The sequence below is a fragment of the Conger conger genome, chromosome 1 (assembly GCF_963514075.1).
Source record: "Conger conger chromosome 1, fConCon1.1, whole genome shotgun sequence".
In the NCBI taxonomy this organism is placed as follows: domain Eukaryota; kingdom Metazoa; phylum Chordata; class Actinopteri; order Anguilliformes; family Congridae; genus Conger; species Conger conger.
The window spans coordinates 94,592,504-94,604,106 of record NC_083760.1 but is presented as its reverse complement, the minus strand read 5'-3'; the positions used below and the strand labels follow the sequence as shown (position 1 = coordinate 94,604,106).

Here is an 11,603-nt window from a genome sequence, read left to right as displayed (position 1 = left end):
AAGCAAATCGTGCTAAACCTCCGTTCATCCAAAATAGAACGAAAAAGCAATTTAGCGTTTATTTTGATCTACAGATAACCATAGCGCGTATGCAGGGTTCAAAGTTAACACATGCCGCTGATGAAAAGGACCATTAACTTCCTGTATTCATTTTTCAAAATAAGTGTAAAGAACCTAAGTTACCAACCTATAATAATAATAAATAAAAAAATAAAAAAATAAATAATAATAATAATAATAATAATAATAATAATAATAATAATAATAATAATGCGTTCATTTGTGAAGCGCTATCCCCACGCTCAAGGCGCTGTATGATATATTAAAATGAACAATGAAGAACACAACAAAAACAACATAAATAAAACAACAAGAGCAAAGCAATGCAAACAAGTTTAACAAGGAACCAGGAGAGACAGATTTCCAATGTAAATCAGAAAATGTTATCGGCATTCATAAACGGGTAGGTTTTTGACCGTGTTTTAAAAGAGTGGATGGAGTTAGAAGACCTAATGCACTTAGGTAGGTCATTCCAGAGCCTGGGTGTCACATCATTAAAAAATCACATCTGCCCCATTGCCCATTACATCTGACATTACTCTCACATCTGCCCCATTACACCTCACATGACTCTCACATCTGCCCCATTACATCTGACATTACTCTCACATCTGCCCCATTACATCTGACATTACTCTCACATCTGCCCCATTACATCTGACATTACTCTCACATCTGCCCCATTACACCTCACATGACTCTCACATCTGCCCCATTGCCCATTACATATAACATGACTCTCACATCTGCCCCATTACATCTCACATGACTCTCACATCTGCCCCATTACATCTCACAGGACTCTCACATCTGCCCCATTACCATTACATCTGACATTACTCTCACATCTGCCCCATTACATCTCACAGGACTCTCTCATCTGCCCCATTACATCTCACAGGACTCTCACATCTGCCCCATTACATCTCACATGAATCTCACATCTGCCCCATTACCCATTACATCTCACAGGACTCTCACATCTGCCCCATTACATCTCACATGAATCTCACATCTGCCCCATTACCCATTACATCTCACAGGACTCTCACATCTGCCCCATTACATCTCACATTACTCTCACATCCGCCCCATTACCCATTACATTTCACATGACTCTCACATCTGCACTCTGCTCAGACCACCCCCTTTGCTCCTGGCAGGCTAGGAGTTCCCAGGCTCTGCAATGACCTACCTGGCTGTATTAGGTCTTCTGAACCTACATGCTCCCGTAAAAGGCTGATACTATTGTCTTATTTACACAGTATGCTCTTGTCAGTCAGGGTTATGGTTTCCCTCTCCTGGTTCCCTGTACAAATTGTATGTATTGCTTTGCTGCTGTTATTTTATTGATGTTGTTTTTGTTAGGTTCTGCACTGTTCATTCTAACGTATCATACAGCGCTTTCAGTGTGGGAAAAGCACTTCACGTATAGTAAATCTACTCTCATTATGATTATTAGTTGTATGTCGGTAGGTACCCTACTCTTATTTTGAAAAACTGCTAAAGCCGGAAGTTAATGGTGCGTCAACAATGTTGTCCATTTAACACAGTCGGCAAGTTTGAACCTATGGTCTGAACCCTGCAGAGTGATACGTTTATTGTTTGTGAGTTCTTAAAATCATTAGAAATTCGCTACGTTATTTGGAATAAATCTGGATCAAGCCATTAGCTACTGGATACTGGTGAACAGTTTGCTTTAGTGCTAGATCGCTTCAGCAGTTTAAGTAAGTTAGGTAACTGCTGAATTACTTCCCTGCTGGTCAGGTTTGTCGGGTTCATAGAAGCTAACTGCTAACGATATATGTAAACTGGCGTCAATTTTATTATTTGCGTCGTATCCTACAGTCAATAAAGAAGGAAGCGTGCCTGTCAGTTAGCTAGCTGTCGCTAGCTGAGCACCTAACGTCGATACACGGCAGCGCAGCTTAGCTAATAGCTAGCTAAATTTATCTCAAGGATAACGGATGCCGTCTAGTAGCTAGCTACATAAAACACAAGTTGTTGACCAAGTTAGCTAGGTCGGTCAGTGTCCCTTGGTAGCATCTCCAGTATACATATTGAATGAAAGTTCCACCGTTATTTTCATGTCGCTGCAGTTTGTAAGCTAGCTATGTTCCTGCGTTTCGTTGTAGCTAGCTAGCGTTTGTTGTTTATCATTGATTTTGAACTCGAACTTGCATGCCAAGGACAGCTATGGGAAGACCAGTCAGTTAAATGACCGCTAGTTTGATTAAAACTGGATATTAAAAGTGTGATTTTCACTTGACAGCGTTTACGATAATGCCACGTAGATCGAAAAAAGTTTACGCAACAAAACGCCAATGGAAGCGGTGGAGAGAGGTGAGTTTTCAGTATCTTTCTGGATTCCCATTAGAGGTAATGTACGTGAACGTAATGTAATGAACTTAGAGCTACGTAAATATGCAAAGCTAGGACAAATAGCGATATTCATTTTTGTTCCAAGATCGGCTGTTCATTAACGGTTCGTTTGGTTAACACTTATTGGTCTTCTGTATCTTCGTGGGTATATTACACTATGTATTCCAGATACTAATATCGATGTTATCCACTTTTGTAAGTCACTCCGCAGTGTAAAACGGACTAATTGGGAGTGGCTGTGTGTCTCCTGTTTGCAGTTTCCAGAAGAATGGTTACTTGTAGTTGCGGCACGGAAACGTAACCGTGAGCAAAAGAAAAGATTGAAATTGCAGTCCGTGAAAGCTGAGGAGGGTGACACCACCGTGTGCACCGTTTACGTCCAGGAAGCGCTGGACTCGGGAAAAGGTTCGTTTGTTTTTCAAGACCACTGAGTTCAATCGAGCCTTTTTTAAGGGAACGTCTTCTGATGGAGAAAAAAAAAGATGAGAAATTAATTACTTGTATTTTCTGGTAACTGTTACCACTAAACAGGTGTATGTTTGTGTGATTTTAATAAAATAAAAAACTGGAATCAAAGTAGATGTTTCTGCGTTTGAGTTGAAGTTTCTTCAGATGAGATTACCTTTTGCTTAATCATTGCCGGAGACATTCGATTCTGAGTGTAACGGTAACGCCTCCATTTTTAATAGTTATTTATTTTCCCCACAGGTACGGGAGAAGCCATCAAAGCCTCTGAATCCGCGGAGTGTGCTCCCCCCTGCGACGAGGACGAGTGGTACGCCCCGATAACGGAGGATCTGTCCGCATCATCGTCCGAAGACGCCGACGGCAGTCCGGAAGGGTCCAACGCCGAGGAAGAAGGGGGGGGATCACTTTCGCCCGCGCAAAGCAGCAGAGAGCGGCGCCCTGCGTCGCGACGTCGGAGGGTGCGTCGGTGTGACGGGCCGCCCTACATCTGCAGCCTGTGCGGCAAGACTGCGAGAACCTCAGCCAAGCTCCAAGAGCACTACCGCGTGGTGCACGGAGAGGCCAAGCCGTACTCCTGCGAGGCGTGCGGGAGGCGGTACCTGACGATGGGCGGACTGGAGGGCCATCGCCGGGTCCACGCGCGCCGGGGCCAACTCTGCGGCGAAACCCGCGGCGAGCTGGAGGGGGGGCGCCCGGGGGACGCCGGGGCAGATCCGCTCCGCTGCCGGGAGTGCGGGAAGAGGCTGAAGACCCGGGTCACGCTGCGCTGTCACGAGCGGATCCACACAGCCCGCCGGCCCTACGCCTGCCCCGACTGCAGCCAGAGCTTCCGCTGGTCCAATCAGCTGACCCGGCACCGGCGGAGCCACCGGGACCGGTGACCGATCCCCGCCAGGGGGAGGGGCTTCGGGAGGCGTCGACATCCGGGCCCCTTAACGTTCTATTTTATGCAACTGTCGCAGTTCCGGACGACAGCGATAAGAGTTCTAACGCGCTAAACGGTAAGCTATAAGCTAGTGTGCAATTTTCGGACATCGCCGTTGCCCCACTACTGCAGAGGAGGGAGGGGGAATGAGTTTGTAAAACTTCAGCGATTGAAACAATCAGGATGCGCTCCATCTCCTGTGCTGTGTTTGGAGAGCGTTGTGTTATTACACTACATTACATTATTGGCATTTGGCAGACGCTCTTATCCAGGGCGACGTACCACACAGCACCCAAGGGATAACCCCTAAACAGGCTTTTTCTGAGAAGTTGTGCATCAAGCCTGAAGCTGAGGAAGAGTAAGCCATGGATAAAAGCTGGGAAGACCATCGTCTGTGATGAAAGAGCTTCAGAAACGACTCCAAAATGAACACGTTCTTCAACTAACCCTTTACAGCAGTGGTGACCAACCCTATTTCTGGAGAGGTACTGTCCTGTAAGTGTTCACTCCAACCCTAATTTGGCACGCCTGACTCTTGCAACTTGCATTCAATCGTTATATTTAAAGATCAGCAGAGGTATTTTGGCAAAAATGATGATCCAGCTCAATCACCTGAGGGTATCACTCCCTTATTGAATCCCACGTCAACTAAATTTATGATTCATAACCATGGAAACTAACACTAACTAGCTGCACTAACCAACCAGACTACCTAGTTGATCATAATTGTTCGGTTTCACTTTTAACACTTTCCATTTTCTATGCTAATGTTGTTAGCCACGGGCTTTTGGCAATTAAAGAAAAGTGGAATGACGGTCCTGGATTTCTGTTTTCAGCGTGGTAAGCCGCAAAGCAGCTTTCTGGTATTTGGAAAAAATCGCTAAGGTTTCAATGCCTGGCTACATTTTGTGCGTTTTTACATTTAAAGACTCGTGGCCGACCGCTTCGTTCGTTTCCTGCCGAAGTTCCCCCCCGGTGGCTGAGCCTGGAGAGACTATGACCCCCGTGGTGTTGTGGTGTTTTTGTGTTTTTGTGTACTTGTGTACGCTCTCGCCCACTGCACCTGTGGAAGCAGAGGAGCTGTCCACCGCTGACTTTGAGTTTTGCCGAAACTCTCCAAGCCGCTCCCGCGCTCTCCAGAGACCGCCCGGATGCTCGGTCCACACAGGGGCGGAGAAACCACCCCGTTGTACCCGCCCGCTCCCATACCTGAAGTCCTGTGTGGAATACAGACGACACGCAGCGTGCAAGGCGTGTTCACCACCCGACACGGGGGAAAACTGTTCACAAAATGCCCCAGCTTAGACAGTATTTCGCCTTGAGTGAATTCATAGATATACAATGTTATTTAATTGTGGGTAAAAATGCTAAGTGATTTAATGGATATTTGGGATGAGTTCTGTTTAATGTTTGTGTTATTGACAAGTATTTTTCCGAAGTTTCTGATTCAATCGGGAGGGAAAGGATGTTTTTAATAAAGTTTTTAATAAAATGTGAATCATATTTTTATCAGTGAAGTCTTCAGTTACATGAACTATGCCAACTAATGACCTTGTGATTAATTATCTTAACGGTCTATATCAGTGGTCACGCTAATTGTCTTAATCGCAAGTTGTAAGTTGCCTAAACCTCTCACCTAAACCTTATAAACTGTATCCACAATCCATGTACTAACCAGTCCTAGCCCTGCTTAGCTTCACCACTAACCAATCCCAGCCCTGGTTAGCTTCTGAAGCACAAGCTGAAACTGAACAATCCTTGCTTTTGCTGACAAATGCTTGTATTTGTGCTGTGAAAACATGAATACTTCCAGCAGTCTGCAATAATTCAGTTTCATGCACTCCAGTAATATGAAGTCATAATGTTCAATCAATCAACGGTGGCGCAGTGGGTAGCACTGTTGCCTCACAGCAAGAAGGTCCCGGGTTCGAGCCCCGCCCGGGCCTTTCTGTGTGTGGTTTGCATGTTCTCCCCGTGTCTGTGTGGAGTCTGCATGTTCTCTCCGTGTCTGTGTGGGTTTCCTCCGGGTACTCCGGTTTCCTCCCACGGTCCAAAGACGTGCAGGTTAGGGTCTACAGATGTAAATGAGCTCATTAGCTAACCCTGGCGCATTTACATTGATGTGGAAACTGAAATTGTTGATTAATATGCACTATCCCTGGTAAATACACTAAATAACGAATGGGCCATGTTTCACGCCTTTCCCTCGCTGGGCACTAGGTGGCGACAGAGGCCTGATTGACGCCACGGTAACTCGCGCTGCGAGCCTGACCTGGTTTGGGGCAGGTTGTGTTCAGGCTGAGGAGGTGTGAGAGCCCCCTGGAGGACCCCATAACCCTCGGTGTGGATAGTGAGAGGGTCTCTCCTTATTTACTAACTGACAAAATCTGCTGTTGTTTCCTGCGGATACGCTATCAGAAAGCTATGAATTCTCAATGGAGGGAATACATATCCAAGCTTTTTTACCTCTATTTATAGCCACTCATCCCTTGATTATGGGACAACAGTCTGACAACAGTTTAATATCAATAAACGTTGGTGTGATTATTTTAAATATGCTGTATGTAAATAAACTCAATTAGTGAGTATAAAGGTATTTGTTATGAGTGAATGATGTGGGGTAAATGATGTATTAAATATTTTACTTAATTTTTGTTGTGATGTTCCAACTCCCTGGTGTTGGTGGCCATTTTGATTGAATGAATGATTGCTTTATTTTCTTCATATCGCTCCCTGGTAAGTTTCAATTCCTCAGGAGAGACGCTGGGCGTTTCCAGGACACCCTGGTAATCGGTGAGGGGGAAGAAGAACGTGAGTCGCCTTGTGGGTAAAGTGCTTGAATGACACCTGGAAGGATGGTGGTTCAAGCCCATGTTGGGCCTTTGAGCAAGACCCTTTACCTCCACATTGCTCCGGGGGGGGTTGCCCCCAGCGTAGTCTAATCAACTGTAAGTTACTTTGGACAAAAGTGTCAGCTAAATAGTGACTAGGTTTTGGTTTTTAGTTGTACTGAGTTGGAACCCCCGACCTCCCCCAGCATACAGCAGGGTTTTGGGGGTATGAAGATTCCTTTGGTATTTATTTAAAATCAGATTTTCCCACCAAGTTTATAATTTTAGCTTTGAGGGAGTTAATTTGAGTTTTTAAAAGTGAAATTGGTTGAATGAACCAGGAAGTGGCCCACACAAATTGCTTGTCGTCACTATGAAATTACAGAAAAACAATAATATACTGATAAAAATAAATAAACCAACCACCAGTTTATGATACCTTAAAATATAGCTATATATATTTTTTAAATTCTAAAATATGGGTGCGCACGATTATGACGGAATACGTCTATCATAATTAGCCTATTTCCCGTTGCACGGTTCGCCACTTCCTCGGTCGGAAACCGTCCCGTGTTTTTAAAGCGCACCCAGATGTCGCTATAGCGGCTTCGGCAGGGTAGTTGTGACAGGACGGGTACTCGCTCTTCTTTCTTCCCGGCGCTCAATGCTTTTTTTATCCCGAGTTTGACCCTGGTTACGGTTTCCTCTCCGGACAGTGTAGTATAAAGTCCCCGCGCGTGCCCCACGCAGTCTCTTTCCCCAACCGCTAAACAGCAGTGAGTGCGCCTCACTCACCGTCCTTTTAGAACTCAAAAAAATAAAAAAATAAATAAAAAACACAAAACATACAAAAATCTTTATAAAAAATAATTAAGTAGCGGAACATCAGCTTGAGAAAACTACAAATTAGAAAATTTATAAAAATCGTAAATACAGATTTTTTATTTTATTTTATTTTTTTTAAGAAAACGGAAGGCCTCGGGCTTATTTGGCCTGACGTTTAAAAAAATATATTAAAACAAATATTTAAAAAAGAAGAAAACTTGGAAAAAGCAGGAGTTCTTAAGGGATTCCACATCACTTCCACGCTGTTACCGGGGCTGTCAGTTGTCCTGCCATTTTAAGTTGAGTCCTGCAAAACTTTTACAGAATACCGGACCGTGTGGGTAGAAACAAATAACCTCTGTAATAACAGAGCGGCATACGTTACGTTTTCTAAATACTCCATAAATTCGGAAGCAAGGTGATTGCGCGACTGGACATTTCGCAGCGCAGCTCTCGCAATACGTTGCGCCCATACGGTTTCACGCCCGAGAAATGAACACAGCGACAACGGGGAGTTATCCGATGGCTTCTCTCTACGTTGGCGACCTGCACCCCGACATAACCGAGGCAATGCTCTACGAGAAATTCAGCCCGGCCGGACCCGTGCTGTCCATTCGCGTCTGTCGCGACATGATCACCCGACGTTCCCTGGGTTACGCCTATGTGAACTTTCAGCAACCCGCAGACGGTAAGTCGAAAGAAAAAAAAAAGAGAAAAACGAATTTTCGTTATGTGTGTACGCACGTCTGAGTGTATCAGCGTGGTTATTTAAATGCCATTGCCGTATCCGGGAACAGCGTTTTCCAAATGTGTCGTTCGTTGCAGTGCTTTGCAGTATCTAGCTACACACCGGCTTTTTTTTCCCTATCCAAAAGACCATGTGCACTGCAAGCTGGGGGTAACGGTTTTTTTTTTCCCGTACGGGACTGTTTCTAATGTCTATCGTCACCTGGGTCACGTTGATGAATCAGCAAGCAGGCGGGTGGGATTGATTTTGAAGCGAAAAGGCACTTCACTCTTTGATAGTGCACCTTTGCTGCAACAGCAACACCCCAGCGAATGAGAATGACCTCATTCTGGAGCAGGCAGGGTATAACTGACTCGACAGTGGCTTAGATCGGGGAGAGAGTGGGCAAAGGGTCCCGTGTTTTGAGAAGGGTGCACTTCAGTGGAAGGTGGAAGTACTCTCCCCACACAGAGCATCGCCCCAGGATTTCATCTGTGATTCGTTAACATAAACGTATAGCTTTACGTGACGTGTGAAGTTGTGTCTTCACTCCACTCTCTAACATGACATCTCTCTCTCTCTCGCGCTCTCTCTCTCTTTCTCTCTCTCACACACACACACACACACACACACACTCTGAAACGCAGCCACACCACAACTTCACTCAGTGGCACGCACACAAGTAAACACACAGGCAATGAACCTGCCACTGAATAATCACATTTACCGAGGGGGGGGGGGGGGGGGGGGGGGTGGAGGCGACAACAACAACAACAACAACAATGAAGTGGCTTTTGGATTTTGAAAGGAACATTGAGAGCCAACATGGCCGCCCGTCCTCGTCCACGTTGCCAGTTGCCAGTTGCGGAGTGTGGATTTGTGAAGCAGCGGCGGGGCTCTGGCGCGCTGCGTTTGCACCCCCCCGCACCCCCGATCCCCCGCAGGCCCGGGCTCCCTGATATCAGCTCCGCCGGAGTCGGGTGGCTTCTGCTCCACATTACTAACCCATAACCCAAACTGACCCATTTATTCGCCTCTATTTTAAGGGGTGCCAGCGGGACAGAGTTTCAGCTTATTTCGGTCTCTCTGTATCGCTCTCTCTTTTATTTATCTTTCTCTCCTTCGTCCTCCTCACTCTCTCCATCTCGAACCCAATGGTCTCTCTCTCTAATTCACTTCTCTTTCTCTCTCTCTCTCTCTCTCTCTCTCTCTCTCTCTCTCTCTCTTTCTCCCTTCTCGAGCAGGAGAGATGTTTTTCAGGTAAACAAACACTACTCCGAGCACGGCTCAGTTCTGGTTGTTCTCTGGTAGTTCTGCCTGCAGATCTGGTGACGGTGATGTCCTGTTATAGTCATGGCTAACGCCTGCAAAGTCACCATCCTGACCTATAGTCTGCTGACAGCCACCTGGGAGGTTTGTGGTTCCAGCCCCAGTGTGGCCATTACAAGATCAGTGCAGCTGTTGGATCCTTCTGCACCCCCCACTTAGTCTAATCAACTGTCAGTTGCTTTGGATAAAAGCGTCAGGTAGAAGGGCAAGTAAATTGGGAACTGTGAAAGTTAAGTAAAAAAGCCTTAAAAATGTTATGTGTCTATATTTGATTGTTTTATATATGGATAACAAGACAAGCAAATATATTGTTGGAAGAAGGCACGGATTGAAAGGTAATGGTTAATGGAAAATTCCGCACCAATGTCTTCATTTGTTGCTGTAGGTAAATCACAACGTGAATCAGTCTGGAACACAAATTGAAAGCTCCAGGGTGATATGAAAAGCTAAAAAAAAACCGGGAAAAATATGTGTGTAGGCCTTTCAGGTTATGTGTTCTAGATGTGCTGAATGGACTTGTGTCCTCCTTATGTGTCCTTATGTTCTCATGTTCTAGATGGGCTGTGATGTAGTCTTATGTTCTATAGTCTTATGTTCTAGATGGGCTATGACGTAGTCTTATGTTCTAATGTTCTAGATGGGCTATGAAATAGACTTATGTTCTAGATTGGCTATGATATAGTCTTATGTTCTAGATGGGCTATGATGTATTCTTCTGTTCTAATGTTCTAGATGGGCTATGATGTATCCTTGTGTTCTAATGTTCTAGATGGGCTATGATGTATCCTTGTGTTCTAATGTTCTAGATGGGCTATGACCTAATCTTATGTTCTAGATGTGCTGTGATATGGTCTTATGATCTAGATAGTCATATGTTCTAGATTGGCTATGATGTAGTATTATGTTCTAATGTTCTAGATGGGCTATGATGTAGTCTTATGTTCTAGATGGGCTGTGATGTAGTCTTATGTTCTAGATAGTCTTATGTTCTAGATTGGCTATGATATAGTCTTGTGTTGTAATGTTCTAGATGGGCTGGACGGCCTGTTCTCTCCAGTCGTACGCCATTATCTTATTATCATTAGTTGAAAACCAGTTCAAGGCACGTGGATTCAGTGCTCCAACTTCAACCGGCAAATCCCTGTCTCTCCACGGGCCCGTGAGCCGCTTGCTCTGCACACACACACACAAAGAGCACAAAGGCAGCTTTGTCTGGGTGGTAAAGGGCAACAACAGGTGCTAAAGCTCCCAGCGTGCCGCGTGCCGCCTCGCGCTCGCCTGTCGGGCAAAACCCCGGACACCTGCCGGGGTCCTCCCAGGGCAAGGGTCACATGGCCATGAAGTGACATCACAGTCGAGCGCTGCCATGGCGACCGGGTGACTGCGATGTCGCGGCAACCTGCGGCCGACCGTCGGCGATTCCCTCGGAACACGCCGAAGTGTTCCGGAACGTTCCCTCATTTTCTGCATTAATCAAATGTGTGTTCGTGAGTGGCGGTGTGCGTGTGTTTGTGTGTGGGTGCGTGTGTGAGAGTGTGTGTTTGTGTGTGTGGGCGTGTGTGTGAGAGTGTGTGTGTGAGAGAGAGAGTGGGTGTGTGAGAGAGTGTGTGTGTGTGGGTGTGTGTGTGTGTAAGAGTGTGTGTTTGCGTGCGTGAGAGTGTGTGTTTGTGTGTGGGCGTGTGTGTGAGAGTGTGTGTGTGAGAGAGAGAGTGGGTGTGTGAGAGAGTGTGTGTGTGTGTTTGTGAGAGAGAGAGTATGAGTGGGGGTGTGTGAGAGAGTGTGGGTGTGTGTTAGTGTGTGGGTGTGTGAGAGAGAGAGTATGAGTGGGGGTGTGTGAGAGAGTGTGGGTGTGTGTTTGTGAGAGAGAGAGTATGAGTGTGGGTGTGTGTTAGTGTGTGGGTGTGTGAGAGAGAGAGTGGGTGTGTGAGAGAGTATGAGTGGGGGTGTGTGAGAGAGTGTGGGTGTGTGTTAGTGTGTGGGTGTGAGAGAGAGAGTGGGTGTGTGAGAGAGTGTGGGTGTGTGTTTGTGAGAGAGAGTATGAGTGGGGGTGTGTGAG

At 45.9% G+C, this 11,603-nt stretch overlaps 2 protein-coding genes across 4 annotated transcripts in view; both read left to right on the top strand.

Moving 5' to 3' along the window:
- Positions 1-1,568: 1,568 nt before the first annotated feature.
- LOC133135247 (zinc finger protein 540-like) lies at positions 1,569-5,338 on the top strand. 3 transcript variants are annotated; one of them, XM_061252121.1, is made up of 4 exons: positions 1,569-1,667; positions 2,333-2,403; positions 2,700-2,847; positions 3,151-5,338. In XM_061252121.1, the coding sequence occupies exons 2-4, from the start codon at positions 2,344-2,346 to the stop codon at positions 3,789-3,791; spliced, it is 849 nt and encodes a 282-aa protein (XP_061108105.1). In that variant the 5' UTR covers positions 1,569-1,667; positions 2,333-2,343; the 3' UTR covers positions 3,792-5,338. The 3 variants fall into 3 exon arrangements, with proteins under 3 accessions (XP_061108105.1, XP_061108112.1, XP_061108121.1); XM_061252128.1 differs by having other exon boundaries at positions 1,617-1,787; XM_061252137.1 differs by having other exon boundaries at positions 1,617-2,403.
- Positions 5,339-7,430: 2,092 nt separating this feature from the next.
- The window catches only part of pabpc4 (poly(A) binding protein, cytoplasmic 4 (inducible form)), a 24,772-nt gene continuing 20,599 nt past the window's right edge, over positions 7,431-11,603 (top strand). The window contains exon 1 of the mRNA XM_061253093.1: positions 7,431-8,179. Within this exon, the coding sequence (XP_061109077.1) occupies positions 7,984-8,179 (196 nt within the window). The 5' untranslated portion in view covers positions 7,431-7,983. The remainder of the gene's footprint in view (positions 8,180-11,603) is intronic.

Excerpts from the sequence above, each read along its gene's own strand:
- LOC133135247 (XM_061252121.1), top strand. The coding sequence starts at position 2,344 with ATGCCACGTAGATCGAAAAAAGTTTACGCAACAAAACGCCAATGGAAG. Across the intron at positions 2,404-2,699 it reads AATGGAAGCGGTGGAGAGAG|TTTCCAGAAGAATGGTTACT; the intron begins GTGAGTTTTCAG and ends TCCTGTTTGCAG. Across the intron at positions 2,848-3,150 it reads AGCGCTGGACTCGGGAAAAG|GTACGGGAGAAGCCATCAAA; the intron begins GTTCGTTTGTTT and ends TTTTCCCCACAG.